The sequence below is a fragment of the Heterocephalus glaber genome, unplaced genomic scaffold, assembly GCF_053883595.1.
Source record: "Heterocephalus glaber isolate CG9 unplaced genomic scaffold, H.glaber_assembly_v1.0 deba00001451, whole genome shotgun sequence".
Classification (NCBI taxonomy): domain Eukaryota; kingdom Metazoa; phylum Chordata; class Mammalia; order Rodentia; family Bathyergidae; genus Heterocephalus; species Heterocephalus glaber.
The window spans coordinates 5715942-5742085 of NW_028258301.1; the positions used below are offsets into that span (position 1 = coordinate 5715942).

The 26144-nt window shown below is 43.7% G+C and overlaps 1 protein-coding gene, 1 long non-coding RNA gene and 1 pseudogene across 2 annotated transcripts in view; 1 reads left to right on the forward strand and 2 right to left on the reverse strand.

Annotated features, from left to right (window-relative positions):
• Positions 1-3569: 3569 nt before the first annotated feature.
• Positions 3570-26144, reverse strand: part of LOC147827313 (cytochrome P450 4B1-like) — a 100439-nt gene continuing 77864 nt past the window's right edge. Inside the window, exons 2-12 of the mRNA XM_087214878.1 lie at positions 15455-15596; positions 15211-15255; positions 13879-14006; positions 12931-13055; positions 12536-12687; positions 12289-12395; positions 11342-11532; positions 5450-5583; positions 4565-4629; positions 4385-4467; positions 3570-3978 (exon numbers count right to left, since the gene is read on the reverse strand). Of these exons, the coding sequence (XP_087071004.1) occupies positions 3795-3978; positions 4385-4467; positions 4565-4629; positions 5450-5583; positions 11342-11532; positions 12289-12395; positions 12536-12687; positions 12931-13055; positions 13879-14006; positions 15211-15255; positions 15455-15596 (1356 nt within the window). The 3' untranslated portion in view covers positions 3570-3794. The remainder of the gene's footprint in view (positions 3979-4384; positions 4468-4564; positions 4630-5449; positions 5584-11341; positions 11533-12288; positions 12396-12535; positions 12688-12930; positions 13056-13878; positions 14007-15210; positions 15256-15454; positions 15597-26144) is intronic.
• Positions 5774-12001, forward strand: LOC147827314 (uncharacterized). Its single transcript, XR_015452656.1, has 2 exons — positions 5774-5833; positions 11178-12001. It is a non-coding gene; the product is annotated as an uncharacterized LOC147827314 (long non-coding RNA).
• Positions 15603-17466, reverse strand: LOC106008514 (eukaryotic translation initiation factor 2 subunit 2-like; annotated as a pseudogene).

The following is a 26144-nucleotide window of genomic DNA, read 5'->3' on the forward strand; positions in this document are numbered from 1 at the left end:
GTTGGCTACTCTGACGGAGGAGGGGCGTCACCAATCCTGCCCACACTTGGTGATTGCCTGGGTGCTGGAACTTCCAACACTAGTCCTGATCCCTGCTCCCATCCCTTTATGTATTCCCACCAGAGTCCCTGGGCAGGTGTTCTTGTTTCTGTTAGCCTTCATTAAGCCGGACCTTGAATCTTTTGCTGATTCTGAGCATAGGTTCCCCTGTTGCCTCAAACCATTCTGAGCCCAGGGCCCTGGATGCTATAGACAGAACTTTCTAGAGACCTCTGATGTCCTCAGTACATTATGGTCAATATCTTCTCCCCAAGGACCTTCTCCCCAAATTGGAACCTGCAGTCAAGACTTCCGTCCCATTCTCTTGGCCTCCTAAGTCACTGAGCTCATGTGGCCTTTCTCTGCAAAGGGACAGGAGAGGGAAGGTTGGACTCTTGACTAAGGGGAGAGGAGAGGGTTGAGTAACAGAGTTAGCTGGGAACATACAAACATGATGTCCAGGAGGGTCCCCTGCATCAGGTGGTGCAACAGATAATGCTGGCCATGCTCAGAGAGCAGACGAAAATAGAGGCTCAGAATTCTGGGTGTGCAGCTGCAGGAGGCCAGCTTGAACCTGCACTGAGAAGGCTTTAAAATATTATTGAATTGGCTTATAATTTGGCTATTGATTAAAATTATGAGTCAATCCAAGGGCCATGTGTGACTTGCCAAATGAGCCTTTGGCTGGCAAACGGAGACAAAATTTGCTATAACAATGGTCACAGTTGAGATCTCAATGATTGATGATGCTGTGATTTTTATAATGGCAAGAACACACTGCAGCTAAGGAATGACTCCCAGATAAAACATTAAAGATAATACAGGTGGCTTGTTAGCTATGCCCTCCAAGGTAACATAGGTGGCTTGTAAACTGTGACCTGCCCTTTGCAAAAATGCAATCATTCCTCCCTTTTACAGCCTGGCTCATTAGTGCCTTAAGTCCTGCTATTCCTTACATCTGCCTTTATGCCCCCTTGCTATGTTGTATAATCACAAATACTGGCAAATCCAAATCTTGCATTCTTAGCCAGGAAGAGCTAAGTTCACATGGTCTTATCCAGGAGACAGCTAAGATCAGATCCCAGCCACCCAAGTAATAAATTTCCATCTGTTCTTATTCTACTATATTATTCTTATTCTTTGTTCTTTGTATATTATTCTTTCATCCTCTGCTGTACCCTCAGTCAGGTGATTGAGCATTTCCCGATGACTGGTCAGGCATTCCCTGAGTGCCAGCCGTGAACATGTGCTATAACTACAGGATTCCACAGGGTGGGAAAGTGTGACTGCGAAGTGACCTTGCTGCCTCCAAGCAATGGGCAAGACCCAGGTTGAGTCCCACTTACGTGCACATCCCCCAAAGACACACAAATAGAATAATGTAAGCCTCTCCTGTATATTCATTGAACACTGCACACTCTACTCACACACAAACATGCACACACATTCCCAGGGTCACAGGAGGCAGCAGGGTGTGTTTGAAGATCTACAAGGGAAAACTCATCTGTGGTGCCTACCAGTCACAGCCTCCATCCTCCCCCCTCCAGAAAGCCTCTCTCCTCTCTAGCACCAGAGCTCTCTGGTCTATTTCCCACCAACAAACACCCGCCATGAGACTGTCAGTACTAACGATGGATTCTTGGTTTAAAGACACCAGAGTCAGGAGGTGTCCTAGATGAGGGTCTCACATGCTCTTTCCCTTAGTATTGAAATGGGATCATAGTCTATTCCCATCAGGGGAGCATCAACCCTGCTCACATTTGGTGACTGTCTGGGTGCTGAAGGTCCAAAGAGATACAGGAAATGGATGCAGCTGTGCTCGGGTGTGACCACAGGGCTCGATGTGGTTATGACCTCAAGGCTTAGCTCCCACCTAAGGCACAAGGTGGTCATAACTGGAGGTTTAAGTCCCATCCAGGGCCACAAAGTGGTGATCATTGAAACCTCATCTTTACTTATAGGGAGAGCACTCTATTGAGATGCTGGAACAGAGGTGGGTGTTGGTAGCATGGGGTACAGAACAGACAGCCAAGAGGCACACCCTGGCTGGGACCTCTGCATCATACACAGTTGGGCAAGGAGGTTTGGATCTTCACCAGTTGGCCTATGTCAGGTTGGCCAGGGCTGTGACCTTCCAAGTGTGAAAGAATCAATGGCATGGAGAATATATCTCCAGATGGCACACCCTCAGGCACCATAGAAATGTCACCAAGTTCCGAAGCTAGAATTCCTCTCTCTTGCCCCCAACTCCAGTCTCCAGTCCTCTTCCTCAATAGCTACCTAATTCCTGGACTGCAGCCTCCCAGTGGCCTTACACCTTGATCCCTGGAAGTGTGTTTGCCCACAGCCATCATGCAGCTGCTGCAGGAGCTGCCAGTGAAAGACCACTGGGTCATTATGTGACCCCATGCTTGAGGTTTTCTCCAAAAGTGCTTTGTAGCTTCATACCTCACCCTCAACTCAACACCTAATTCAAGGGGGGGGGGATTTCTTTCACCTTGGAAGTTCCCCTCTAACGCCACTCTGCTACCTTCCCTAGTCTAGCTATGAATTCCAAGAGCACAATATGACTGAGACCCTAATGCTGAGAATGGAGGGGTGGCACAGAGACACATCCCAAGAGGGTCAGAATAGACAGCAGAAAAAACATGCTCCATATTTTTTGACCTTGCTTAAAATTATTCACTGTTTTTTACAGTTTTGATTTAGGTCATTTGTCCTTATTTCAGTTATGTTACATTATTTTAGAATTATTCATTATTTTGTACAGGCTTGATTTAGGTCATTTTTCCTTATTTCAGCTATATTACGGGGCGGGGGAGAGACAGAGGGAGGGAGAGAGAGAGAGAGAGAAACACCTCTCCAAACTGAATAAAGGAGATGTGGTTTTTTATAAAATGGAGTACTACTCAGACATAAAGGACAAGAAACTGGAGACATTTATAGCTAAATGGATGCACATTGAGGCCATACTCTTAAGTGAAATAAATAGGACACACATGTGTAAATACTGAATAGTTTCTCTGGTGTGAAAAACTAAAAGTGTAAATAAGGATCAAAATGTATAATAGATAAGGAGAAATGGGAAGAAAGGGTCTAAAGGAGTTGGGGAAGTAAGAGGGGTAGGGGAAAGGAAATAAGGGAAAAGGAATACTATGAGAAGAGGAAAAAGTGGAAACAAAGTTTTTGTAAATAGGGAAGGGTGGAGGGTGTGAAGGGAGGGCAGGGGAAGGGGGAAAAAATAAGAACCAAGATACATTATGTAAAGACATAAGATCCCAATGATGAATGTACCTGTATTGTATACCTAAAATGTACCAATAAACTTAACGGAAAAAAACAGCTCTCTAAGAGGGGCAATCCCCTGAGCCATCCCACAAATTACACACTACCTAGTCATAACCATGAATCCTTCGGCAAAGCTTTGACTGTGTTCACTACGTCACATGTGCACTTCTGCCACATTTTAGAAAGACTGCTAATTATAGGAGATAAATGAAGTTTCTTGAGATGAGTAGGTCCTCACCAACTGAGTGAATGAATGAGATCTTTAATATATGTGTAACAAGTACATTTTATAGACATTCATGTTTGAGTGGCACTGTCCTCCAGGAGCTTGTCTATGCCAGTGGCTACTCCTCTCCCAAACAATAAGGCTCCTGAAGGCAGGGACCCACAACTACTCCATATTCATCTAGAAGGGTAGTGTGCAGGGAGGAGAGCCTGGGCTGCTTAGGTCCTTGTTCTCTGCAGAGCTACTTCCCAGACCCAGGGCCCAGTGACTTCAGGTGGAGGTGGATTCCATTCTTGGAGCGCAGAATCACCTGGGGCATCTTGATGGGCAGCTTCAAGGGGTCGATGGAGAACTCAAAGCGGAACAAACAGAGAGCCGTGACCACCTTTATCTCATTCATGGCAAACTGCTGCCCGATGCAATTCCTGCAGTGAGCAGTACAGAGAAGCACTGGGCTGTGAGGTGTCCAGAGTGATGAAATTCAGTGCTCTTAGTGGCTAACAAAAATCAGTAACCATTTTGGATCTATAACTGGCTGATAGATTGATTGACCTGTGCTTAAGAGATCTTGAGAACATTGTGAGGGCCTGGACTGAGTAGCTGCATGATGAGGATTCTGCTTTGGGGTCTCTCCTGGAATGACTGCCACCCATCCACTTCCCAGGGGCAGGAATATAATAGCAAGAAGAATGTCCCTGAAGTTTTCCATGCACTTAGGAAAACCACAAACCCAACATCACAGAATACCTCAGAATAATATCTCCCTCATGATATCTCCCCCCACCTTCCTCCTCAATCCTGAAGGCCTGGGAATTTGGGGCCTTTCCCTACCTGGGCCCAGCAGAGAAAGGCATGAAGGCAAAGGGATGGCGTCCAGATGCATTATCAGGAGAAAAACGCAGGGGATCAAAGACCTATGAAGACAGGCTTTGCTTAAATACCCACCAGGTCCTGGCATTTGGTAGTTCCCGTAACCCCCTGATGTCTGATCTTGGCCCAGAAATGAGGTACCTCAGGGTCAGGCCACACTGCGCTGTTCCTATGGAGGGCATAGATGTGCAGAGAGACCAGGCTTCCTGGAGACAGAAAAGAGGCTTGGTGACCATGCAGCCCTAGAGCAGACAGTCTCACCTCCACATAGGACCTGAATGCCCTAGTGCCTCCCTAACCAGGGCACTAGCCCCTGTCTAACCATTGCCAGTGACCTCAAGCTCTTGACCACAGTCAACTCCTCAAAGTATTTTGATAATCATCCTGTCCAGTTCCTATAGCCGCAGAACTGAGCACAGCACCTGACACAGACATTTATGGAATGGAAAAAGAAGCGAAAAGGAGGGATGAACCACACACACCACACCATAAAGTAGGACAGGTAGGAAATATTACAACCTTTCTGCTGTCAATTTACTAATTCTCAAGAAGTTATTATTCATAACATTAGGCTATCAAGAGTAGTTGCTACCATTTCACTGAGTGATTACTACATGTCAGGTATAGTTCTAAACACTCTTTATGGAGCCATCACATACAGATTTACATGTTGTACATGGCTCTGCATTAACTTCAAGTTATGTGACTTATGCCCTGAAATTATCCAGGGCACAACCTGAATATGCGTGGTGCTATGGGACAGCCTTGCTGAACTGTGTCTCTTTAATTTTGACAAAACCCTTGAAAGGTACATTCTCACTTCCATTCTATAGAAGAGGAAATGGAGTTTTAGAGGCAGAGCAATTAACTCATATATTGTGGAGGTAGGATTTGAACACAGGGCTCTCTGAACACAAAGCCTAAGCTCATCCCCCTTGGTGCAAAGTTTTGGACAACATCACAAGAGGTGTCAAAGGAGCATCCACAGGACCCTGATTCCACCCTCTTCAGCCCACCCCCTCCCACCTGCAGGTAGAGAGCGGCCATCCACAAAGTTGACAGGCTTGCTGAGCTGGCGGTACACCTGAGGCACAGGTGGGTAGAGGCGGAAGCTCTCCTTGATGCACATGGTCAGGTAGGTCATCTTGCCCAGATCATCCCTGCCAGCAACACAGGACAGTTGGGAATGGTGAGCAATGGAATCCTCGAAAAGGTGAAGCCCAGCCTCAACATCACATTCACCATATTGCCTTCCCCCTCAGCACCAGCATACATCCAAGAGTCAGAGGCTACAAGTGCCCAAGGAAGACTGGACACAGGGTGGCTGCTGAGACCCAGTAATCTGGCTCCACATCCCTCCATCCTCCCCTCACCTTCACTGCTAAGAGGGGAAGGCACAGGACCGGAGACGTATGTGCACCCCGCTATCAAAGTCAAGGTCACCTCTCTGTCTCTCAGTGCCACACAGAAGCCTCCATTAGGGACTACTGAGGTTCTGTTTAGCTCCCCATGTAGGCAGGGAATGGAAAGGACAGGAGCTGATACATGTTGATCAAAGGAACCAACCAGTGTGCACTGTTTTGGCTTGTGTCCAGATGTCCCCCCAAAGCCTCATGCAGTCATAGCCTATGACTCATAGTCGAGGCAAAAGCATCCACTCATGCTTTTTCAGAGGTGGCTGGATCTAGACTGTGTGATGCTGGGCTTGATTCATGGTGCAATGCAAAGATTAAGGGTGCTAGGATTAAGGGTGTGTGATTACTAAATCAGTCTACTGATTGGTCTGGCACTGCCCTAATCTCCATGGTCAGGATAAGAAAAAGGGACCAGAAAGACACTGTTAAGATTCCCTTGTTGCTTTTGCTACTGCGTGGGCACCATGAACTGTTTCTCCTCTGTGACACCCCTCTAGCATGTGCCACTCTGCCTTGGAGCCAGCCAATTATGGACTGAAACCTTTACAAACTGAGCTAAATAAACCCTTTCCTCTTTAATTTTGGGTGTCAGGTATTTTGTCTCAACAATGAGAGAATTGTAGCTAACACATGTGTGAACTGTTCAATAGATGAATAATGAAAAAAAATCAATGAAGCCAAGAGTAGACTCTTTGAAAGAATCAACAAAATTGACAAACCTTTAGCCAACCTTGTCAGAAGAAGGAAAGAAAAGGCCCAAATCCATGCAATTAGGAATGAAAAGGGTGAAATTACAACAGACACAGCAGAAATCCAGAGGGTCATCAATACCTACTTCCAGAACCTATACGCCAATAAGATGGACAACACAGAAGAAATGGACAGATTCCTAGATACATATGAATTACCAAAGGTGAATGAAGAAGACCTAAAAATTCTGAACAACCCAATATCAACCAATGAAATTGAAAATGTAATTAAAAACTTATCAACTAAGAAAAGCCCAGGCCCTGATGGCTTCACTGCTGAATTCTACAAGACATTTAGAGAGGAACTGCTATCACTACTGGTTAAACTCTTCAATGAAATTGAAAGGGAAGCAATACTCCCAAATTCATTCCTGGAAGCAAGCATCACCTTGATCCCCAAAGCAGAGAAAGACCCAACTAAAAAAGAGAACTATAGGCCAATCTCACTAATGAACATAGATGCAAAAATCCTTAATAAGATAATGGCAAACAGAATGCAGAAGATCATCAAGAAGATCATCCACCCTGATCAAGTGGGATTCATCCCAGGGATGCAGGGATGGCTCAATATACACAAATCAATCAATGTAATACACTATATCAATAGAGCCAAGGACAAAAACCATATGATTATCTCCATAGATGCAGAAAAAGCATTTGACAAAATCCAACATGCATTTATGATAAAAACCCTACAAAAAATTGGAATAGATGGTCTCTACCTCAAACTGATAGAAGCCATCTATGAAAAACCAACAGCCAATATCATACTAAATGGTCAAAACCTGAAATCCTTCACACTCAAATCAGGAACAAGACAAGGATGTCCACTATCACCACTCTTGTTCAATATCGTTCTGGAAACATTAGCCATGGCAATTAGACAAGAGAAAGAAATAAAAGGAATAAAGATAGGAAATGAAGAAGTCAAATTGTCATTATTTGCAGATGACATGATACTCTATATAGAAGACCCCAAGAACTCCACCAAAAGTCTTCTAGACTTAATAACCAAATTCAGTCAAGTAGCTGGTTACAAGATCAACAAACAAAAATCAATAGCTTTCCTTTACACAAATGACAGACTCACTGAGAGAGAAATAGGGCAAATAATTCCTTTCACAATAGCATCCAAAAAACTGAAATACCTAGGAGTCAACCTAACGAAAGAAATCAAAGACCTCTTCTCTGAAAACTATGGCACTCTGAAAAAAGAGATTGAAGATGATATCAGAAAATGGACAGACATCCCCCACTCCTGGGTAGGAAGGATTAATATAGTGAAAATGGCCATACTTCCAAAACTGCTATATAGATTTAATGCAATTCCAATTGAGATACCAGCAGCATACTTCATAGACCTCGAGAAAACAATCCAAAAATTCATTTGGAGCAAGAAGAGACCCAGAATAGCAAAAGCAATTCTAAGTAACAGAGACATGGCAGGGAGTATCACAATCCCCAACCTGCAACTCTACTACAAAGCTACTGTGATAAAAACAGCATGGGACTGGCAAAGAAACAGAGCTGAGGACCAGTGGAACAGATTAGAAGATGAAGAAACAACGCCGGACACACTCAGCCATCTCATCTTCGAAAAAGGAGCCAAATACCCTCACTGGAGGAAAGATAACCTCTTTAATAAATGGTGCTGGAAAAATTGGGTTTCAACTTGCCAAAGATTAAAACTAGACCTGTATCTCTCACCATGCACTAAACTAAAATTGAAATGGATTAAAGATCTAAATATTAAAATAGAAAATCTGAACCACTTGGAACAGAGGTTAGGTAGAACCCTTGAAGACATCGGTGTAGGAAAAGATTTTATGAACAAAACCTCAGTTGCCCGTGAACTAGCACAAACAATCAACAAATGGGATCTCTTCTTATTAAAAAGCTTCTGCACAGCAAGAGAAACCACCAGCAGTGTGAAGAGACAACCCACAATGTGGGAAAAAATCTTTACCTGCTCTTCCTCAGACAAAGGTCTACTATCTTGAATCTATAAAGAACTTAAAAAGATCAGACCTCCCAAATTTAAAGACTCAATCCAAAAATGGGCATCTGAAATGAGCAGACATTTCTCAGATAAAGAAGTAGAAATAGCAAATAACTACATGAAAAAATGTTCAACATCACTGGTCATTCGAGAGATGCAAATGAAAACAATGCTGAGATTCCACTTCACTCCAGAAAGAATGGCTGCTATCATGAAATCAACCAATAACAAATGCTGGCAGGGCTGTGGGGAAAGAGGAACCCTGCTCCACTGCTGGTGGGAGTGTAGACTGGTGCAACCACTGTGGAAATCAGTATGGAGATACCTCAAAGAACTAGGACTGGAAGTCCCATTTGACCCAGCTGTTCCACTGCTGGGGATCTTCCCCAAAGAATTCAAAGAATCATACCACAGTGATATATGTACACCCATGTTCATAGCAGCACAGTTTGTAATAGCTAAAACTTGGAAACAGCCCAAATGCCCATCAAATGGAGACTGGATAAAGATAATGTGGTTGTTTTATAAAATGGAGTACTACTCAGCCATAAAAAATGAGAAATTAGAGACATTTATAGCTAAGTGGATGCACATTGAGGCAATACTCTTAAGTGAAATAAATAGGACACACATGAATAAATACCAAATAGTTTCTCTGGTGTGAGAAACTGAAAGTGTAAATAAGGACTAAATGTATAATAGGTGATGTGTAATAGGAAGAAAAGGGGCAAAGAGGAAGGAAGTGGGAGGGCTAGGGGAAAGGATAGAAGGGAATGGGATTAATATGAGAAAATGGAAAAATAGGAACAAAATATTGGTAAATAGGGAGGACTGGAGGGGTTGAAGGGAGGGCTGGGCAAGGGTGAAAAATAAGAACCAAGAGAGACTATGTAAAGGTGCAAATTTCCAATGATGAATGTCATTATATTGTATATCTAAAATGTACCAATGATTAGAATGAATAATCGATAACGCAAAATAGGAAGAAAAGGTCCAAAGGGGTAGGGGTAGTGGGAGGGGCAGGGGAAAGGAAAAATGCTGAGAAATGGAAAAAATGGAAATAAACTCTTTGCAAATAGGGAATGGTGGAGGGCGTGAAGGGAGAGCTAGGAATGGGGAAAAAATAAGAACCAAGATGCATTATATAAAGGTACAATTCCCAATGAGAAATGCAATCGTGTTGTATACCTACAATGTACCAATAAAAGAATTTAATACAAAAAAATAGATGAATAATGATAAATTTATATTTTTTTCTCTCTTTTTCCTTTTGTCACAAGGAAGCTCAGACCCACAATTCCAAGATTTCATGTCCTGGTCCTGATTTTTTTTTTCTTTCTTTCTTTTTTTTTTTGGTAACAGGGATCAAACTCGGGTCCTTGCATTGCGAGGCAGGTGGTGGAACCACTGAGCTAAATTCTCAGCCCTTGATTTTCATTTGTTGTACTATTTTATTAAATAAACATCCTCAAAGTTCCTTCAAGTTCTAGACAGAATGGAAAATAACTGTTTTTATTTATTAATAAATGTAATTTATTATTAATATTAAATGTTAATAGTAAATGTTCTCTCTTTGCCTAATTTTTCAACATCTCACCGATAAAAATGAGTAATGGAGATTCCATCCTCTAAGTGTCAGATTCTGGAATTATAGGTCGGTCCCTTTGCAGTGAATCTAAAATCTCTCCAGTGACAGCTGTTTTCTGCACCCCTGCTATGTGCCTCACACCCATGCTGGAGGCAGTGCAGGACCCAGAAGGGAGGAGCCTGACAGGACACAAACACCTGAGAGCACAGGGAGGTAGTGTAGGTGAAAGGAGAGACATCTATAAGGATTCCCGGCTCAGACAGGTTGGAATTGTGTTGGGTCGTGATCAGGACTTCAGTCTGGAGCTGAGAAACCGGAGGAATATTTGCAGGTTCTTAAGTGCTGGAGTTTGGGAAGCAGTCTGCTTCCTTCACTTGAGGGACAGATGTGAGATCTGGAGGCTGGGTACTGCCAAAGGCAGATGGCAAGGGCCTGGCTTTCCTGACTCTCCTTTCTCTGTTCAGCCCTCATTTCTTCCTCTTTCTCTCCTAGCCCTCCCTACCCTGTTCAAGAACCCTGAAGGTTATTCTTGTTCTCTATCAGAGGAACTGATAATTTTCTCTACGTGACACTGAAAAGGCTCCTTTTATGGGGAGTGGGGTAAAGGATATATCCGCACTCAGCTGTGGAGAGCGAAGGGTTGAAACAACCCTGAGCTTTTTGAGATTCTTGAGCCAGATAAGAACATAATGAGCCAGGATATGAAACTGGTACAAAAACAAGGATGTTGACTTGTAAAGAAAACAACGAATATAGAGAAGATTTGAATGTTTGCTGGACAAGAAAGTAACATTCCCGGAATTGTAAAGATATATTTGACCTTTTCTCTGTAAAAATAATTAGTCACGAGATCATGAGGGGAGGAAGGGAGGGAGGCTGTGGGTAATGAAAGAGGATATATAAGAGGCTCAATAAAGTGGGAAGGAAAAGGCTCTCCCTCTCCTCTCCTTTTCTTTTCTCCCAAATTTGTGTTGTTTTTCTTAATCCTCACCCCTCTCCGCAGGTACTGTTCGTCTAGTGACGGCTGGCTCCGTCACTCAGCCCCCAAGAATGCTGAAGCACGGGAGGGAGCAGGACAACTGCTGCACCCTCACCTTATTTCCAGGATGGCACAGGCCCTTCCTGGGCTGACCAGGACGGGTCAGGCTCCCCCTCAGCCTCACTCACCACTGGAAGGAGACCTGGTCCCCCAGGATCTCATGGGCCTCCTCCCTGCAACGCCGCTGGTGCTCCGGGTACAGAGCCATGCAGTAGAGAAACCAGGAGATAGCACTGGTGGAGGTGTCATGACCTTCGAACATGAATGTGTCCACTTCGGCCCGGAGGTCTGCATCAGACAGCTTGATGTCGCTTTCATCCTGGATTGAGGCATAACAGCAAGGCTCAAAGACTTTGAGTAATTGCCAAGAACTTGGAAGGGTAGTTGTCAAGAGCAGGTCTGAAAGGGGGAGTGAAAGCTGCTTTGCAGACTGGGAATTAAAACCTTCCCTAGGGTCATATCCTTCTTCTAAGCCCACCCTGGATGCCTCCTACTCCATGATGCCCTCCCTGATCCCTCTGGCCAAATGACCTGTGACCTTACCCAGCCCCGTCTGTCAGCTCTGCTCACTTGGCACACAGAATGGCACCAAGCAGGGGAAGACATCTTGTCACCACCCACCTACTGTCCCTTCCAGTAGACTGTAAGGACCTGGTGGGCAAGGGCCAGGTCTTTTTATCTGGAGAACCTAACACAGGAACCGACTCAGCATAGGTGCTCAGTGAGTTTATGGAGTGCAGGAAGAAAGATCCAAATGAAAGAATGAATAAATGGAATCTCAATTCTAAGATGCTGTAATGTCAAGATACTTGGGGATCTCAGAAGTCTAGAAATGTCTTCAGCCCACCACCATGTGACCCAGTCTCCCAGGTGTCCAATGCCACAGCCCAGCCACACACACTTTAAACCTCTGTACCTTTATTGATGTGTGTCAAGGGGCAAGAAGCAGAGAAATTTGTTGGATAAAGGGTGGACTACTTAACAGCCCCTTCTGCTGGGCAACATACCCTGTCCTAGCAGGATGGTCTGAGGACCCGTCTGAGAGCAGCCCTCAGGTAGGGACAGTGGGTCTTACCCGAGCACCCAGGAGAATGTCCAAGAAGTCCAGGCGTCTCTGGTGCTGGATATTCTCCTGCTCCTTCTTGTCTTGCAGGGCTGCCTTTCGCTTCCTGATGACATGGTCTAGGTCAGGAGCACAGGAGTCACTGCTTGGGAACCATCCTCTGCCCAGAAGGGAGCAAAGGACCTGAAATGGGCAGGATGCAGAGGGGCCAGGAGGAAGAACCAGGCTTTCTAGCAGTAGGCCCCCCAGGAAGGTGCACCTGTATGGTCATGAGCCTCCTGGCAGGCCCGCAGGAAGCGGCGGCCGTGTGGGGTGAGCCAGTAGATGAAGTCGTTGTGGTACTGGAAGGAGTCAATGCGCTGCTGTATCAGCACTGTGAGGTCATGCACTGCCTGGTAGTAGCTGCTGTCCCTGTACAGCAAGGGTGGAGGGAAGGACAGTTCCAACACTGACCCAGGGGCACAGTCCTTCCAACCACAGGGCTTCCTCTCTTTCCCTAAACTCCCTCACTAAAGCAGATGTGTCCCCACCACAACCAAGGCCTGGTAAGACCCTGCCTCCTCTCCGACCACGGCCCAGGATCCCTGCCAGCTCTCCCCTCTGAGCTGGCTTTGGGGAGGAAGGAGTATGGTCCACCCTGAGGTACCCCCTGACCTGTAGCACAGGCCGCTGTCTCCTTTGCCAAAGGTGCACTTCATGAGGCTGTCCAGTGCCATGTGGCCCACATCACAGAAGATGTCAAAGCTTTTATTCTCCTGAGCTTTTTTCTCCCACTTGTCCTGGATCCCAGAGATAGGAAGCAATGTGGACACCCCACCTTGCCCTTCAGGACCCACATCCTGTCCTCCACCACCAAACCCATCTCCACACCCAGCCCTGTCTCTGCCCTGCCCTGCTTGCTGCTGGAATGTGGGGTTTGGCAGCCTCTGGGCATCAGACTCAGGCAGCAGGATCAGCAGGTAGATCTCCCACAGCACAGACACTTTCTCCTAGTCAGGGCAGCCCAGATAAACAAGCAGGAGGACTGAGAGGTGATGAGTTCCCCAGCACAGTGTGTGTGTGTGTGTGTGTGTGTGTGTGTGTGTGTAAGTCAGGCCTGCAGTCATTCTGGGGTGGAGTTTTCTGCAAGGGAAAAGACCAGCCTGGGTAGTTCTGGGAATTCTCCAGCCCTGAGACTCTAAGTCTGACTTACATACCTCTTAGAGATGAGTTGTAACCACACAGTGGTAGGCAGAGAATGAAAAAGAGACACTTTTTAGATGTGAAGGGCTTTCTTGATACTCTCAAATACAGATAATCCTCAAATCTCCAATACTGGGTACCTTATTGGGTCTTCCGGGAACGCTTTGTTTTGGCAAGACAGAGGGCCTGGTGCCCTGGTAGAAACAAGGACCAAGCCTTCCCACACACTAGGAGCTCCAGCACTAGCCAGTAGGGGCATACAGCAATGGGCAGCAGAGCAGGACTTTGGCACTGCACTTACAGGAAGACTGAGGACTCAGGGCTGCAGGGATCCTCCCTGTGCCATCTGCCCTCCCCACGAGGGAGCAGAGGGCTGGCCCAGTAGCCTACAGCTCCAGCAGCCTGTCACAGGGAGCTCACCAGCATGTTGTTTGCAGAGCTCGTGAACACAGCAATGTAGGGCTTTAGCACATCATAATGGAAGCCAGGTGTGAGAAGCTTGCGGTGCTGGAACCACTTGGTCCCCTCAAGAACCAGCAGGCCTTTCCCTGGGAAGGGATGAGAGAGGGAAGGCTCCTGAGTCCAGGCAGTCCTGCTCCCTCCTAGCAGCTGGGACTAAGCACAGGGCACCTCCCATCCCTGAGCCTGGAGGCCTCCAGGGTTGGGCCACCATAAGATCCAATATTGCCCCTGTGCCTCCACCCCTAGGCTGCCAGAACCCCAGGCAGTGATTCTCTGCTGAACAAGCTTCTTCCTCAGGGCGGAATGACTCCATTCCATCCCTTCGGGCTGTACCACAAAGCTTGGGCTCCAGGAACTTGTGTTGGGTGACACTGGACTGAGACAAAGGATATTTGGCTCCCTGGGGACATCAGGCAGAGGGGAAGCTAGCTGGGCCTTGACTCTCAAATTGCTGAGTGTGGCCATACCTTCAGGATTCAAGGAACAATGTGCCAAGTCTGGCCTTTGTGTGCTTGGGCAAGAATCCATCCTCCTCCCTAGCACACACACACCCTGCCATGGAAATGCATTCCTCTCTTCAAAACTGCTTCAAATTTTCCTAAGCCTTTTATACTTTTGTCTTTTCTTTTATCATTCCTTTGGTAGTGAAAAAGAGGGTAAGAATCCCTAAAGTCCACAAAAAGACTTCCCTGGTTTATTTTATGAGTAAATAGCCTTGAGATTGTTTTCTTCCTCTTTCCCTGACCTTTCTCAGATATCAGGAAACTGCTCAAGATTCCCAGGAATTATGAGTAAAGGAAGGACTTTGGAAAAGCATTTGACTTTTGCTCAAGAATACATCAACCCATAGGCCTCATCCTGACGAGCAAAGGCAGCCATTCTTCCCTGCCCAGCCTCACCTCCCAGTGGAAGTCAGCCTTCCAGCCACCCAGGCAGCTGTAGCCTCAGTCATTGCACTACTGTCACATCTTCCCTCAGGCCCTTGCCCTAGACAGCACCACCTTTTGAAATCTCCTGTAGGGTCAAGTCTAAGGCTACCTCCTCCAGGAAGCATTCTTCACAACCACACATTCCCTAGAGCCCTGCCTCTGTCTGGAAAGAAGCAAAAGCATCAGACTCAATAAGAAAAGTACAATACCATGTTTCCCTTCCCCTGCCAGCCAGGAGCTTAGGACCAATGGAGTGTGGCTGAGCAGGCGAGGATCCTGGTGAACCAGCACCAAGATGGAAAGGGAAGGGAAAGAAAGGGAAGGGGAGGGGAGGGGAGAGGAAGGGAAGTTGCTCACTCACCAATCCACTGGAGAAAGAAGTCATACACATCCGCGGCCTTAGGGTCTACAGGGGAAGGAGAAGTGGGCCGAAAAGGAGACATGTAGGGACAGGGCGGTTTACAGAATTTGATTGTTGATGAATGGGGTGGTGCCCTTGACCATCCTCTTCCCAGACTTAGGTCACAAGCCCTGGCCTCCTCCCCACATCAGGCCCTGAGCCCTTTGCCCTCAGGAAGCCCCACCCTCTCCTGGAGATATCTCACCCCCTCGGCTGTACACAGCTTTGGCATAGTCAGGCTCATAGATGTTCAAGAAGCCAAGAAATGGTCCCATCCAGAGTGGGGAGGCATAGGGGAACTGCTGGGCCCAGGACACCACCTTGTCCAGGCTTCCTGTCTGCTGGATCTGAAATGACAGAAGGTCAGGACCCCTCAGGAACCCAGTGTCACCAGCCAGGCCCCAGGTCCCTCAGCAGGGAAAGGACGGGGCCACCTAGATAGGCTCTAGGGCCTCCCTCCCTCCTTCCACCTGCACCTCCCTCTCCTGAACATCTCTGGCACAGTGACCTCTCCAGCCCCACATCCACTGGTTTATGTCCAGGGATCCTTGTCTGCCCTCAAACCACCAGACCCAAGAGCTCTGGGGATTGGGCCTTCTTTGGTCTCCAGCTGAGACAGCAAAGAAGGGCATGGCTAAAACTAGCTGAGAAAGGAGGCATAACAAGATCCCAGGACACAAGTGCAGAATAATTCCCAAAGCCCTGCACTTGGACTTCTCTTGAGAACTTCTCATGAGGACTTTGTTCCAATGGCCTAGATTGACATCAGCCTGAGAAGTGGGTGATACAAAAAGGACAGTCCACATTGAGTTTTTGCCACTGTGTCCTTCTCTTTTTTTCTTTTTAAAGAATCACTGTTATAATAACTTTATCTTACATTTTACAGACGTCTATTTTTGAAAAGCACCTCCTTACCCCATCATGTTTCTCTGACAGTTTTAAAGTAGGCAATAAGTATGTCAACAGCTTGAGCATCAGCAAGGATTTCGGATCAACCAACCACACTCACCAAAGAGCTTGGCAGCATTTCTATCTTGTTTTTAATATAATGATATATTCACTCTGATAGTTAACCTGTCCAGCCAATTCCTCAGAACATGCTTTGCAAAATCAGTGGTGATTAGCAAATTAGTTAGCTTTGGCCCAGAGCTGTGCTCACTTGCCTGTGTCAGCCTGGAAGCCCGTTTTGATACTGGCAATAGAACATCGAGAATGACAAGTTTTCAGGTACAAACACCCAATGATAAATGTAAATGTATTGTATTCTTAAAATGTACCAATTAATATATAAATAAAAATAAATAAATAAAAAGAGAATGACAAGTTTCACATTGTAAGAAATAGAGCCGGGTGTCCTTCTGCAGAATTGTGTCCGGTTATCGGCATGTGTGCCAAGTGACATATTCTTTGATATATCTTCTTAAGACATTTTCTGTCTGTTTCTGTTGGAATCTTCCTTTCATTACAAGTTGGTTAGCACCATCTATAGAACTGCTTTTACTCAATTCTGCCAATAAAAATTCAAGGAGATGTTTGAGGTGACAATGTAATAGTTTACAGATACCTGTAAAGTTGACAAAAGAAGTTTTCTTTGCTCCTACCCAGATGACCTGTGGAGGTTTAGTGACACATTTTCTTTTCTCTCCAGCAACCATATCTGGATTCTTTTCCCTCATGATGTTGAACACTGATTCAGTAGCTCTTCATATGTGTAGTCTCTCTCTCAGCCCACCCAAGCAGGGCCTGTCTGGATACTGAATGAGATACCATCATCTTTTTGCCATCTTCATCTTCTAAAGCTTCTTCTTTTTCTAGTATTTCATCCTTATCTTGGAACTTGACATTCTTCTTTTTCTTCTTTTTATTGCCAAGCATAATATAAAGGTCATCCTCTGGTTCAGCTGGCTCTTGGATATCACTTTCAATCTTAGGATCCTTTATACCTTCTTCAGCTTCATCCATATCAAATATGTTTTTTGTGTTTTTTCTTCTTTTTCTTTGGATTAAAGAAATTCAAGGCATCTAGATCATCAGAAGCATCTTTCTTCTTACTGTCCTCTTCATCAGCTTCCACATCTTTGTCTTCAGTTGGTTCTGGCTCCACTTCTTTTGTTTCTGAGGGTGGGTTTCATCTGTGTGAGCATCTCCTTGCTAAACTAACATAAAGGGCTTCTTCTTCTTCTTTTTCTTCTTGCTCAGAGTAGGATCAAAAATCATCTTGTCAGGGCCAGGGATTTAGCTCAGTGGTTTCGCCACCTGCTATGCAAGCACAAGGACCAAAGTTCAATCCCCAGTACCAAAAAAAAAATCCTCTCGTCCCCGGACATGGCTGTATCTCGAGTAGGCTTGGCATGGATGGGAAGTGAGGCAGGTCAGCCCCAGGCCCCAACTTCAGTGCTGCTCTGCCAGTACTCTTCCAAGCACCACACTAGGCTCTTCCACTGTGTCCTTCTCTTACATGGTGTCCCACCCTCACGCTGGAGAGTGTACTTCTTTTCTTACTTTTACTTGGCCCAAACTCGCTCTACAGAGCCTGTTTCTTTTCTTACCTTTAATAGAACTTTGCTAACATTTGCACTTGTCTTGACCAATTCTTTACTCAGGACAGAAAGAACCTAGAAACCACTTCTGAAAGGAGACTCCAGTATCCAAAACCTGGTAGCACATCTACTAATTGTGCCTTCTTGGGGAGTCCTCTGTCCCCAGTTTGGTATAACCTCCCGATAGATAGATTCCTCCCTCCAAATTCAGACTTCAACCCAAAGTGGTTGTAAGATTTTTTCAGCACACTGAGCATACAATGTCAGAAAGAGCACACAGGGATAAAAATCACCTCCACTGACTGGTAAAGAGAAACTTCCAATGTCGCCGCCTCCATTTTAGCTGATATCCCTGGCAATGTTCCCTGTCCCTATGTCTCTCCTATTTTCCAGCTGCCTCCTGAGTTTTCCTTACCAACTTTCTGATAAACATGGTTATTCCCTTCCTCCCCTTCTCTCCCAGGTCCAGGGAGCCTAACTTGGCATGGCAGACAATGGCTTAAGTCACAGAAAAGCTAGACTCTAGGATCTGGAAGTCAGAAAGAGCCTATGACTCATCTCACTCATCTGAGTCCCACTTCCCTCCTTATCAGCCATGCTGCCTTCTGCAGCCTCTCTATCATGGAGACCCTGCCTTCACATTAAGCCTGACCTTGGATCATTCCAAGTGGTCATGACCTTCCTGTGTCTAGCTTTCTCCTATGTGTCCCACTTTCTCCTATGTGTCTCTCGCTATCTCCACTAACCTAGCAAGTGTGAGAATAGCTCCCAGCATTCATTGACCACACTCCTGCAGCTGGAGCCCCTCCAAAAGGGCCATGATGTCTTCCTTCTTGGTGTTATATGGCTGCAGGCCAGCTCCTCTGGGCTATATAACAGGATGCCTCAGACTTATCTTCACATACCCCAAGCTGGAACACTTACTAGGAGATCTAGGCCAGCTTGTTTTTCTCCAGAAGGAAAGAAGCAGGGAAGACACATGGTATAAAGATAATTCACTGAGACTCCCCAGCTGCCATTCCCCCACTCCCAGGGCAGAGGAGGTGAGCCGCGTGGGTGCCAGCAGCACCCTGCCCCCCGCCCCGTGAAAATGAGAAAACATGTAAACAAGCCTCACAAACAGACTTCCAGATCACCTTCAGCAACCCCAAAGGGAAACAAGATGGAACAATTGATACTCAACTACCTGGACTCACTGAACTGGCAATGAAAGAGGATCTGGAAAAAATGAAATCAGAAATAATTTCTCAGATAACAGCAGAGATTGTGCCCATAGTGCAAGACATGATTAATAAATCTAGAGAGGACACAGATTAAAAAATAGAGGAGCTGAGGAACATGATGGAATCCCAACATAGGAAACAAATGAAACCCATAAAACAGATACAAACAGATTTCCAGGAGATGAAAAACTCCATTGAAAGTCTGCAAAGCAGAAAGAACCAATGTGAGGACAGAATTTTAGACATAGAAGATAAGATTACAATTAGTGTCCAGGAAAAGAAAAATTGCTTTAAAATTGTAAGGGACCACAAGAAATCAATCCAGCAACTGCTAGATGATCTAAAGAAGAATAACATAAGACTGATTGGAGTCAATGATGAAACAGGAGAGAGTGCAGACGACATAAAAAAAAAACTGTTCGCAGAAGTCATGACAGAAAATTTCCCAAGCAGGGGAAAAGAAATTTACATACAGATAAATGAGGCATATAGGACTCCAACTAGCCTTGATCAAAAAAAATCTACACATAGGCATATAATAGTTAGGATTCCAGAAACCCAACAGAAGAACAAAATTCTATAAGCAATTAGAGAAAAGAAACAAATCACATACAAAGAAAGCCCATCAGAATCACAGCAGACTTCTCAATGCAAACCCTCAAGGCAAGAAGAGCTTGGAGTGATGTATTTCAAGCCCTAAAGGAAAACAGCCTCCAACCAAGATTGATGTACCCTGCAAAACTATCTTTCAAAATTGATGGAGAAATAAGATACTTTCACGATAAAGAGCACCTCAGGAACTTCATGAATACCAAACCAGCACTCCAAAAAATTTTAGACAATATCCTAGGAAAAGACAATGAGGATCACAACCCCAGGAAGCATAGCAGAATGAATCTGTTGAATGTAACAAATTAAATGCAAAGGGGGAGAATCCAACCAAAAGAAAAAGTCATGACAAGGCTTTTAAAACTTTTAACTTTGTCTCCCTAATGAGTGTATAATTCAATCTTATTATTGTACTGATTAGTATTTTTCTGATTCTAGTGTTGCACAGCTTTCCTTGGACTGTACTGGCTATTTATCATCTTCTTTTGTCTACTTTTTAATTGGGTGGTCTATTAATGAGCTGTAAGAGTTCTTTATATACTCTGGTCATAGGTTATATGTGTGAGACCTAACTAAAGTTTGACTCCATCTTAAATATAAGACAGTAAAGTGGCCTTGACATAAATTCCACTTCACTGAAGTCAACTATTTCCCTAGTCTCCTTTGTGCCCATAAACTAATGATAAAATGTCCTTGCTGTGGGACAACAGATAAAAAAAGAGACACAGCTCCTAACTCAATCCTCTGTCTGCCCAGAAAACAGATGCTCCCGGGCCCATTATCTATAGAACATTCTGTCAATGTGCTGATTGTTCCTTTTCCCCATAAACTCTAGATGTAGCCACCCCTCAACCCCCAATGCTTGCTAAATATCAACCAATCATGTAACTGTTAAATGAAACATCCCCAAACCTTGCAGTAGCCACAATAAAAACCCTGCTGATTTGGAATTTGGGGCTCTCAATCCTGATCCGCTGCGTCAGTGACGGTTGAGTGCCCCTGCTCGAGCTTGAATAAACAACCCTCGTGTGTTTACATCGGAATCGGCTCCCTGGGGACATCGTGATCTGGGCACAACAATATGCATTGTAAATATGTCCTGTTTAAGGACTACTTTTCATTTTAATGATGTCATTTGACGTTCTAAATTTTGATGGAATCTCATTTATCAATTTTTTTCTTTTATACATCATGTTTTTTGTATCCTAGGAAGTTCTTGCCTACCCTAAATTCATAAACACTTTCCTTTATAATTTCTTCTTAAAGTTTTATACTTTTAGGCTTTCATATTTAGGTTCATGGATCCTTTCAAGTTATTTTCATGTATGGAAATAAACAGTTGAGGTTAGTTTTTTATATACAGATACCAGGTGTTCTAGTGCCATTTGCTGAAAACACTATCTTTTCCTTGGCTCTTGAATTGAGTTTATATTCTATAAAATGTTAATGTTAAAAAGTCTTTCAAAACTCAGTGGACCATATATGTGTGGTTCTAGTTCTAGATTCTCTGTTTTATTCAAATGATCTATATGTCTTTCCTTACACCAACACTGCCTTGATAGCTGTAGCTTTAGAGGAAGTCTTAAAATTAGGCACTAAACATCTTCCAACACTGTTTTTTTTCCTTTTTATTTTTCTAGGTCCTTTGTACTCCCTCATAACTTTTCAATTTCAATATCCAATACTTCATTTATAGCAAGTATACATAGACCTGAATATTTATATATACCTTGTGTTTTCTAATCCTGCTAAATTCAAATACAAGTTCTAGGGGCTCCTAGAGATTTCTTAGTATATTCTCTGTAGATGATCATTTCATCTACATATAAAAATTTTGCTTCTGCCATGCCAATCCTATCCTAGTTGTGTCATTTTATTGCCAGACTATTTTGGTGGGGACTAGGTTTCAAAGTTTAATGGACAGATAAATAGTGAACATATCTGCCCTTGTTCCCCACCTTAAGGAGAAAGAATTGTATCTTCTCCATTAATATAAGGCGTTCTCGCCAGAAGTATGGAGTACATGTCTTTAATCTGTTGAGAAGTTTCTGTTCTGCTTCTAGTCTCCTGATAGCTTTCACCATGAACAGCTGTAGAATTTAGTCCAATACTTTTTCTCCAACTAGTGACAGGATCATATGGCTTTTTCCTTTCCTCTGTTAAAATGATGACTTTTGGGGATGGATCTTCCAATGCTGAACCAACACTGTCATCCCTATAACAAAACCACTTTCTACATCCTGCCAGATCTGAAAATAGCTTGTTTTGTTAAACAAATTTCTATGTTCATACTTTTTCTTCTATTATCTTTATCCAGTTTTAGGATTAGCACAATGTTGAGTTCCTAAAATGAGGGGAGAAGTGTTCCTTCTTTTTTCTGCTTTAATTGTTTGATATAATTTATCAGTTAAAATGTTTATGAGCCTGCTGTTGTCATATAGGTAGGTTTTCAAGTTAGGAATATGCTTTCTTTAATAGGTGCTATTCAAATTTTATATTTCCTCCAGAGTTAGTTTCATTAATTTTTCTTCTAAGTTACTTCTTAGAAGTTGTCAAATTTATTTCAAAAAAGATTTTTGTAATATGCTTTCTATATCCTTTTAAATTCTGTAAAATCTGTGGTAATGTCTCCTAGATCTTAATATTATAATTTTAAAAATGTATAACTGATATTGTGTAACAGGAAGAAAAGGTCTAAAAGAGCAGGGGAATTGGGAGGGGTAGGGGAAGGGAAAAAAGGGAAAGGAAAAACTATGAGAAGAGGAAAAAAATGGAAACAAGGTCTTTGCAAATAGGGAAGGGTGGAGGGGGTGAAGGGAGGGCAAGGGAAGGGGAAAAAATAAGAACCAAGAGACTCATATAATGGTGCAAGATCCCAGTGATGAATGTATCTGTATTTTATACCTAAAATGTACCAATGAAGTTAATGGGGGGAAAAAAATCCTTACTAAGATTCTGGCAAATAGAATGCAGAATATCATCAAGAAGATCGTACACCTCGACCAAATGAGATTCATTCCAGGGATGCAGGGATGGTTCAACAATCACAAATCAATTAATGCAATACACTGTATCAATAGAGCCAAGGACAAAAGCCATATGATTATCTCCATAGATGCAGAAAAAGAATTTGACAAAATCCAAAATGCATTTATGATAAAAACCCTACAAAAAATTGGAATAGATGGTCTCTACCTCAATCTGATAAAAGCCATCCATGAAAAATCAACAGTCAATATCACACTAAATGGTCAAAAACTGAAATCCTTCACACTAAAATCAGGACAAGACAAGGATGTCCACTATCACCACTCTTGTTCAATATAGTTTTGGAAACATTAGCCACAGCAATTAGACAAGAGAAAGGAATAAAAGGAAGAAAGATAGGAAATGAAGAAGTCACATTGTCATTATTTGCAGATGACATGATACTCTATATAGAAGATAACAAGAATGCTAACAAAAGTCTTCTAGACTTAATAACCAAATTCAGTAAAGTAGCTCGATACAAGTCAACATACAAAAATCAATAGCTTTCCTCTACACGAATGACAGACTCACTGAGACAGAAAGAAATAGGGCAAATAATTCCTTTCACAACAGCATTCAAAAAACTGAAGTACCTAGGAATTAACCTATTGAAAAAATCAAAGACCTCTTCTCTGAAAACTATGGCACTCGGAAAAGAGAGATTGAAGATGATATTAGAAAATGGGAAGACATCCCTTGCTCCTGGATAGTGAAAATGGACATACTTCCAAAACTGCTATATACATTCAAAGCAATCCCAATTGAAATTCCAGCAGCATACTTCATGGACTTCAAGAAAATGATCCAAAAATTCATTTGGAAGAAGAAGAGACCCAGCATAGCAAAAGAAGTTTTAGGTAACAGAGACATGGCAGCAGGTATCACAACCTCCAACTTAAAACTATACTACAAAGCTACTGTGATAAAAACAGCATAGTACTGTCAAAGAAACAGACCTGAGGACCAGTGGAACAGATTAGAATATGCCAAAACACCTCCAGACACATTCATCTCATCTCTTTTTTTGTATTAAATTCTTTTATTGGTACATTGTAGGTATACAACACAATTACATTTCTCATTGAGAATTGTACCTTTACATAATGCATCTTGGTTCTTATTTTTTCCCCATTCCTAGCCCTCCTTTCATGCCCTCCACCCTTCCCTATTTACAAAGACTTTATTTCCACTTTTTCCATTTCTCATCATTTTTTCTTTCCCTTCGTTCCTTTCCCTTGCCCCTCCCACTACCCCTACCCCTTTGGACCTTTTCTTCCTATTTTACATTATCGATTATTCATACTAATCATTGATACATTTTAGGTATACAATATAATGAGATTCATCATTGGAAATTTGCACCTTTACATAGTTTCTCTTGGTTGATAAAGGAGCCAAACACCATCACTGGAGGAAAGGTAGCCTCTTTAATAAATGATGCTGGAAGAATTGGGTTTCAACTTGCCAAAGATTAAAACTACACCTATATCTCTCGCCATGCACTAAACTAAAATTGAAATGGATTAAAGGTCTAAATATTAAAATAGAAATGCTGAATCTGCTGGAACAGAGGTCAGGTAGAACTCTTGAAGACATTGGTATAGGAAAAGATTTTATGAACAAAACCTCAGTTGCCCGGGAACTAGCACAAAGAATCAAAAACTGGGATCTCATCATATTAAAAAGCTTCTGCACTGCAAGAAAAACCACAAACAGAGCTAAGAGACAACCTACAATATGGGAAAAAATTTTGCAGCTGTACTTCAGACAAAGGTATACTATCAAGAATATATAAAGAATTGAAAATAATCAAACCCCCCAAATTCAAAGACCCAATTCAAAAATGGGCATCTGAGATGAACAGACCTTCCTCAGACAAAGAAGTCAAAGCAGCAAATAAATATATCAAAAAATGTTCAACATCACTGGTCATTTGAGAGATGCAGATGAAAACAACATGGAGATTCCACCTCATGCCACAATGAAGGGCTACTATCAAGAAATCAACTAATAACAAATGCTGATGGGAGTGTGGGGAGAAAGGAACCCTTCTCCATTGTTGGTGGGAGTGGAGACTGGTGTAACCACTGCGGAAATCAGTATGGAGATACCTCAAAGAACTAGGACTGGAAGTCCCATGTGACCCAGGTATTCCCCTTCTGGGTATCTTCCCAAAAGAATTAAAAGAATCATACCACTGTAATATATGTGCACCCATGTTCATAGCAGCACAATTTGTAATAGCTAAAACTTGGACCAGCCCAAATGCCCATCAACTGGAGACTGGATCAAGAAAATGTGGGGTTTTTTTTATAAAATAGAGTACTACACAGCTGTAAAAAATGAGAAATTAGAGAGATTTTTAGCTAAGTGGATCCACATTGAGGCGCTATTCTTAAGTGAAATAAACAGGACACACATGTGTAAATACTGAATAGTTTCTCTAGTGTGAGAAACTGAAAGTGTAAATAAGGACTAAAAGGTATAATAGGTAATGTGAAAAATGAAGGAAAGGGACAAAGGAGAAGGGGAAGTGGGAGGAGTAGGGGAAAGGAAAGAAGGAAATAGAATTAATATGATAAAATGGAAAAATGGAAACAAAGTCTTTGTAAACAGGGAGGGATGGAGGCGTTGAAGAGAGGGCAGGGGAAGGGGGAAAAATAAGAAACAAGAGAGATTATGTAAAAGTGCAAATTTCCAATGATGAATGTCATTATATTGTATACCTAAATTGTACCAATAAAATAAAATTTAGGGAACAAAAGAAGAGGGACTTCTGGGCTGCTGTCCATCTCTTCACTCCCAGCCCAGAGGAAGGAGCTTCTGAGCTGCCATCTTACTGCTGCCAGCTCAGAGGAAGGAACTTCTGGGCTGACATCCATCCTGCCACTCCTGGCCCAGAGGCAGGGGCTTCTAAGCCGGCATCCCACCACTCCCAACTCAGAGGAAGGGGCTTCCAGGCCACCATCCTCCCACCACACCCAGACCAGAGGAAGGGGCTTCCGGGCTGCCATCTGCCCCACTGCTCCTGGCCCAGAGGTAGGGGCTTCCAGGCCATGGCCCATCCCATCACTCCAGGCCAGAGGTAGGGGATTCTGAGCTGCCTTCCCACCACTCCCAGCCTAGAGGAAGGGGCTTCTGGGCTGTCATCCATCCTGCCACTCCCAGCCCAGAGGTAGGGGCTTCTGGGGTGCTGTCTATCCCGCCACTCCTGGCCCAGAGGAAGGGGCTGCTGGGTCGCCATCCATCACATTGCTCCAAGCCCAGAGGAAGGGGCTTGTGAGCTGCTGTCCCACCACTCCCAGCTCAGAGGAGATGAGCTGAGTGGGCTCCAACAGCACCCCTGCCCTCCAGGAACAAAAGGAGACAACAAATAAAAAAGTCTCAAAACCAGACTTCCAGATCACCTACACCAACATCAATGTGAAAGGAGTTGGAACACTCTGATACTCAATGACCTGGACTCCCTGAAATGGCAACAAAAGAGGATCTG